This window comes from Argiope bruennichi, chromosome 6, assembly GCF_947563725.1.
Source record: "Argiope bruennichi chromosome 6, qqArgBrue1.1, whole genome shotgun sequence".
Taxonomy (NCBI): Eukaryota; Metazoa; Arthropoda; class Arachnida; order Araneae; family Araneidae; genus Argiope; species Argiope bruennichi.
In genome coordinates this window covers 118091817-118097075 of record NC_079156.1, presented here as the reverse complement: position 1 = coordinate 118097075, position 5259 = coordinate 118091817, and the positions used below count along the sequence as shown (strand labels likewise).

The 5259-nt window shown below is 39.3% G+C and overlaps 1 protein-coding gene across 1 annotated transcript; it reads left to right on the top strand.

Annotated features, from left to right (window-relative positions):
• The first annotated feature begins 3726 nt into the window (after nucleotides 1–3726).
• LOC129971934 (uncharacterized) lies at nucleotides 3727–4995 on the top strand. Its single transcript, XM_056085912.1, has one exon. It carries the CDS (start codon nucleotides 3727–3729, stop codon nucleotides 4993–4995), a length of 1269 nt encoding a protein of 422 aa, XP_055941887.1.
• Nucleotides 4996–5259: the final 264 nt, after the last annotated feature.

Here is a 5259-nt window from a genome sequence, read left to right as displayed (position 1 = left end):
TGTCTTTTGAATAATGGTGACTATACCCACTTTCATTTGGGTAGTAAAACTTTCCATTGTTTAGATCTTGCTCTCTGTTCAGCCCCTATTGCTCCGTTTTTCACTTTTCGAGTGGGGAATGACTTATGTGAAAGTGATCATTTCCCAATTTTCCTCACTCAAGTTAATATACCTGTCATGGTACCACAACGACCTAAACGTTATATTTTTGATAAAGCTGATTGGACGAGTTTCACTAGCAGGGCCAAAATATCAAGGGATATGGTGGAACATCCAGACCTTGATGTTGTTGTCAATAATGTGACCTCTTCAATACTCAGAGCAGCAGATGAAACAATTCCGAAATCGGGCACTGCTTTCCCTAAATTTCGGAAACCTTGGTGGAATAGTCAGTGCACAGAAACGCGCAGGAATCAACAAATTGCATGGAATAAGTTCCGAAGACGGCCATCTACGGAAAATTTTATTTTATTTCAAAAAGCTAAAGCTATAGCTAGACGTACTCGGCGCCAAGCCCAACGGAATTCCTGGATTAAACTTACATCCAATATTAATTCTTCTGTATCAGTGACAGAAATGTGGAATCTAGTAAAAAAGGCGTGTGGAATTTATTCTGAATATCCTGTATCCTATTTAAAAGTGAAGGATCGGGAAATTTGTGACTTACAGGAAATGACTAATATTTTAGCAGAATCATTTGCATCTGTATGCGCAGCACAAAACTATACAGAACCATTTCTGTCATATAAGAACACAACAGAAAAAATTCCCCTTCGATTTCGCACAAAAAAGATTCTCACATATAACGTCGATCTGACCATAGAAGAATTACGTGAATCATTGTCCACAACTAAGCAAACTTCACCAGGTCCTGATGGCATCACTTATTCTATGATCTCGCATCTGTCAGATGACTCTCTTGATAATATTCTATACATGTTTAATAGAATATGGAAAGAGCATTATTTTCCATCAAAATGGAAATATGCCACCGTCATTCCCATATTGAAGCCTTATAAAGATCCTTTAGATTCTCTCAATTACCGTCCAATTGCATTGACCAGCTGCATGTGCAAACTTCTTGAAAAGATTGTAAATGCGCGTTTAACCTATATTTTGGAAAAAAAAGGATGTATTTCACCATTTCAGAGCGGTTTCCGTAAAGGCCGCTGTACAACAGATAATCTGATTTTATTAGAAAGTGCCATTCGTACAGCCTTTCTCAGACACCACCATCTGGTCTCAATTTTTTTCGACATAGAGAAGGCTTATGATAGAGCATGGCGATATGGGATTTTGAAAGACCTATTTGAGCTGGATTTTCGTGGACATTTGCCTATGTTTATACAAAACTTTTTACAACACCGTTATTTTAGAGTTAGACTGGGAAATACTTATTCTGATGTTTATTGCCAAGAAGAGGGCGTTCCTCAGGGCTCAGTTTTAAGTGTAACCCTATTTATTTTAAAAATTAATAATATTTTATCAGTTTTACCTTCCTGCATACAAAGATCACTTTATGTGGACGATCTTCAGATATCTTGTTCTGGTAGAGATATGAGATTTATTGAAAGACAGCTGCAAACAGCAATCAATAATATGATAGCTTGGACAAATAAGAACGGTTTCACGTTTTCTGCTCAAAAAACCTTTGGTGTTCATTTCTGTAGAAGATTGTTACATCCAGATCCGGAATTATTTATTCAAGACACACCTTTAATTATGCAGAATGAATGCAAATTTCTTGGGGTAATTTTTGACAAAAAATTGACTTTTCTTCCCCATATCACATATTTGAGGAAGACATGTCTCAAGTCTCTAAATATTTTAAGAGTTCTTTCAAACACTGCTTGGGGCGCTGATCGCACTTGCTTACTACGTGTATATAGAAGCGTCATACGTTCAAAACTGGATTATGGATGCATCGTTTACGGATCCACGCGACTTTCATACCTTTCACGGCTTAATTATATTCACCATCAGGCTTTAAGACTATGCTCAGGCTCTTTCCGCACCTCTCCAGTAATGAGTTTGTATGTGGAAAATTTTGAGCCATCTTTGACTCGCAGAACACACATGCTATCCTTTTGTTATTACTTTCGAGTTTTATCAAATGAAAATAACCCTTTGAGGAAAATCTTTTTGGATCACAGCACAGACAGGCTATTCAATAAACGGTCTTCATGTATACCTCCTTTGGGACTACGAATTCGCCAATTACTTCCAGATGAATTTCAGACTCTTGATGTCAGCAATAGTGATTCATTTGTAAACCCCCCTTGGATCTGCAATAACATCACCTACCTGAATCCTTTTAAGAATCTATACAAAGCAGAGATATGTAGCTCTATTTTCAAATCTATTTTCTTTTCCCACAGACAATTATTTTATGATTATCTACCCATTTATACAGATGGCTCTAAATCTGATACAAATACTGGTTGCGCTTTTGTTTGTGAGAATGACATTATAAGTTATAAACTTCACGATTTCACCTCTGTTTTTACCTCTGAATTGACAGCATTGTATATATCATTAAAATATCTTTCTGAAAAAAGTCCAGTAAAAGCCATTATTTACTCTGACTCTTTGAGTGCTTTGGAATCCTTGAATAGTGGTAGGAATTCTCATAGTCTTACATGGGAAATCAAGCGTTTGCAATCCCATCTGCATAGGAGAGGTTTTACAATTTTATTTTCATGGATACCAGCGCATGTCGGCATAACAGGAAATGAACAGGCAGATACTGCAGCTAAATTTGCTACTACATATCGCCCTCAACCTCTTCATTACACTGATATAAAGAACACAATACGTAAGTGGATGCTGAAGACTTGGCAAAATGACTGGAATCAAGAAGTAAATAACAAACTCCACGAAGTGAAACCGTATATTATGACATGGACTTCAACTTTCAACAGAAAATTTGATGTAATTTTAACTAGACTGCGTATTGGACATTCACGTATCACACACAGACATTTACTATTCGGTGAATCTCCACCTGTGTGCGGTTCGTGCAATGTTCCACTGACTACACGTCATATTTTAATTGAATGTTCGGATTTTTATAGAGAGCGCATGAACTTTTTTAACTCCTCTGATTTTAACTTGTCTTTCCTTATAGGAGAAAGACCCCATAAAAATTTATTTCCGTTCCTAAAGAAAATTGGAATTTTTAATGAAATTTAAAGTTACTATTATAGTACTTTTACCCCCTCAGGGGCTCACCTACTATAGGTGAGTACGGGTGTCCCAATCCCGAGGTTCCCAGGGATCTTTACTCACTTCATGCTTACTCTCCTCTACGCCTTCTGCTATTTACTTGATCCTTCCATCCCTCGACGGCAAGCGAGGGAGCTCTCCATGAGAAGCTGTCGCCGCTCTGTTTGCTTCTTGCTTCTCATGGACAGCCAAAGTCCCACGTGTTGGCCGTGCGTGGCAACCCATTTGAAAGACGGGTGGTGTACTGTGGTCCCCTGTACATCAATCGGCTGGTACCTAGTCACCTGAGTGGCTAGTCTGCTAGGGATCAAGCGAAGGGGTTACTCCTTGGGCTTGGCGTTAAGGGTGGTCACTGTCCCCGGGGGTAACTCCGAGCGTATAGGTTCCGGCTAGCACCAAGGTAAGCGCCGAGGCTGGGAATGGCCAGAGCCGGTGGCTGCCTTCCCTTGTTGGGCTCCGTGGTGGGCGGTGCCGTCGGGCCCGAATCGTATTCAATATCGTATGGCTCCTCCCAAGAAGGGTCCCTTTAGTGGGCGTCATTTTGTACCTGTATCTTCAAACGTAGATAATCATTTTGATAAATACTTTGTCTTGAAACGTATTTCCGAAAAAAACGAAACATTTGAAAGCGTGTCGCCATTTTTGGTGCAGAAAGCGATCGCAGCAACAGTCGGTGATGTAACATCTATTCGCAAGATGCGTTCTGGTGACTTGCTGGTAGAGGTTAATTCTCGTAAGCAAGCTCACCAAATTCAAAAATTAAAAGCCTTGTCAACAGTTCCTGTCAGTGTCAGCCCCCATCACTCATTAAATATATCGAAGGGTGTTATCACTTGTGGGGAAATATTTAATCTCCCTGTAGATTTAATTACAGCTGAAATGAAATCCCAAGGTGTCACACATGTACAACGCATTACTATCCGACGAGATGGTAATGTTCTAGAAACCAAACATCATATTCTGACTTTCAAATCACCAAAATTACCAGAATTTGTCTATGCAGGGTATATAAAATTGCCTGTCAGACCATACATTCCCAATCCTTTAAGATGTTTTAATTGTCAGCGTTATGGACACTCTAAAGCAAATTGCCGCGGGACACTGACTTGTGCCCGTTGTGCTGCTAAAGACCACGATAGCCAGCAATGTTCTGCACCCGAAAAGTGCGTGAACTGTGGCGGCAGTCATGCGTCATACTCTAGATTATGCGAACGTTGGCAACTTGAAAAGAAAATAATAACTCTTAAAATCAAAGAAAACATTTCGTATCCTGAAGCTAGGCGAAAACTTTCACCACAAACGCCTACTCCTGGTCTGAGCTATGCATCTGCTCTGCAAAAATCCTTTTGTGTAAATTGTTTGTGTCCAAATTGTACAAAAACTACCAATCGCTCAAAAATAACTAAAAAGACATCCGATTCTGATACAGAACAATCTGTAAACAGCACATCTGACACTGGCATACCAACTAAACCTATTTCAAAAAATAAGTTACAAAAATCACTGAAGCTAAAACTTGCAAAGCGTGGTCAAACGCAGAAAGAACTATCTGCGAAATTGAAAAAATCATCTTCTAAAAATTCTGTCGCATTAGGACTTGCAGCTCGGGGAAAAGCCCACAAGGATTTAACATCCTTATTTGGTGGCATATTAAATACTCCCGATCTGAAACTGCATCCTTCAGAGGATGAAAATGAATTTGAAATGAGTTGCGATGTTTCTGCAACTCCGTTTGTTGCTCCTAATAATTCTTTTAAGCATCTCTCTTAATGGGTACCTTCCTTTCTTGGAATTGTCGCGGCTTGCGGTCCAAACTTCTTGATATAAAGACCATTATCAACACCTTTCATCCTGTTTGTTTTTGTTTTCAAGAAACATTTATGACATCTAATATTCAGTTAAAGTTACGCGGTTACAACTGTGTTCGTAAAGACACAGACACTGGAGTGCGCAGTTCTGGTGGTGTCTGCATCTTGACATCAAATCTTTACCCAAGTACACCTCTTAATTTGCATACACCTCTACAGGCTGTGG

What these genes read in the sequence shown, in the direction of transcription:
- LOC129971934 (XM_056085912.1), top strand. Translation starts at nt 3,727, where the DNA reads ATGGCTCCTCCCAAGAAGGGTCCCTTTAGTGGGCGTCATTTTGTACCT.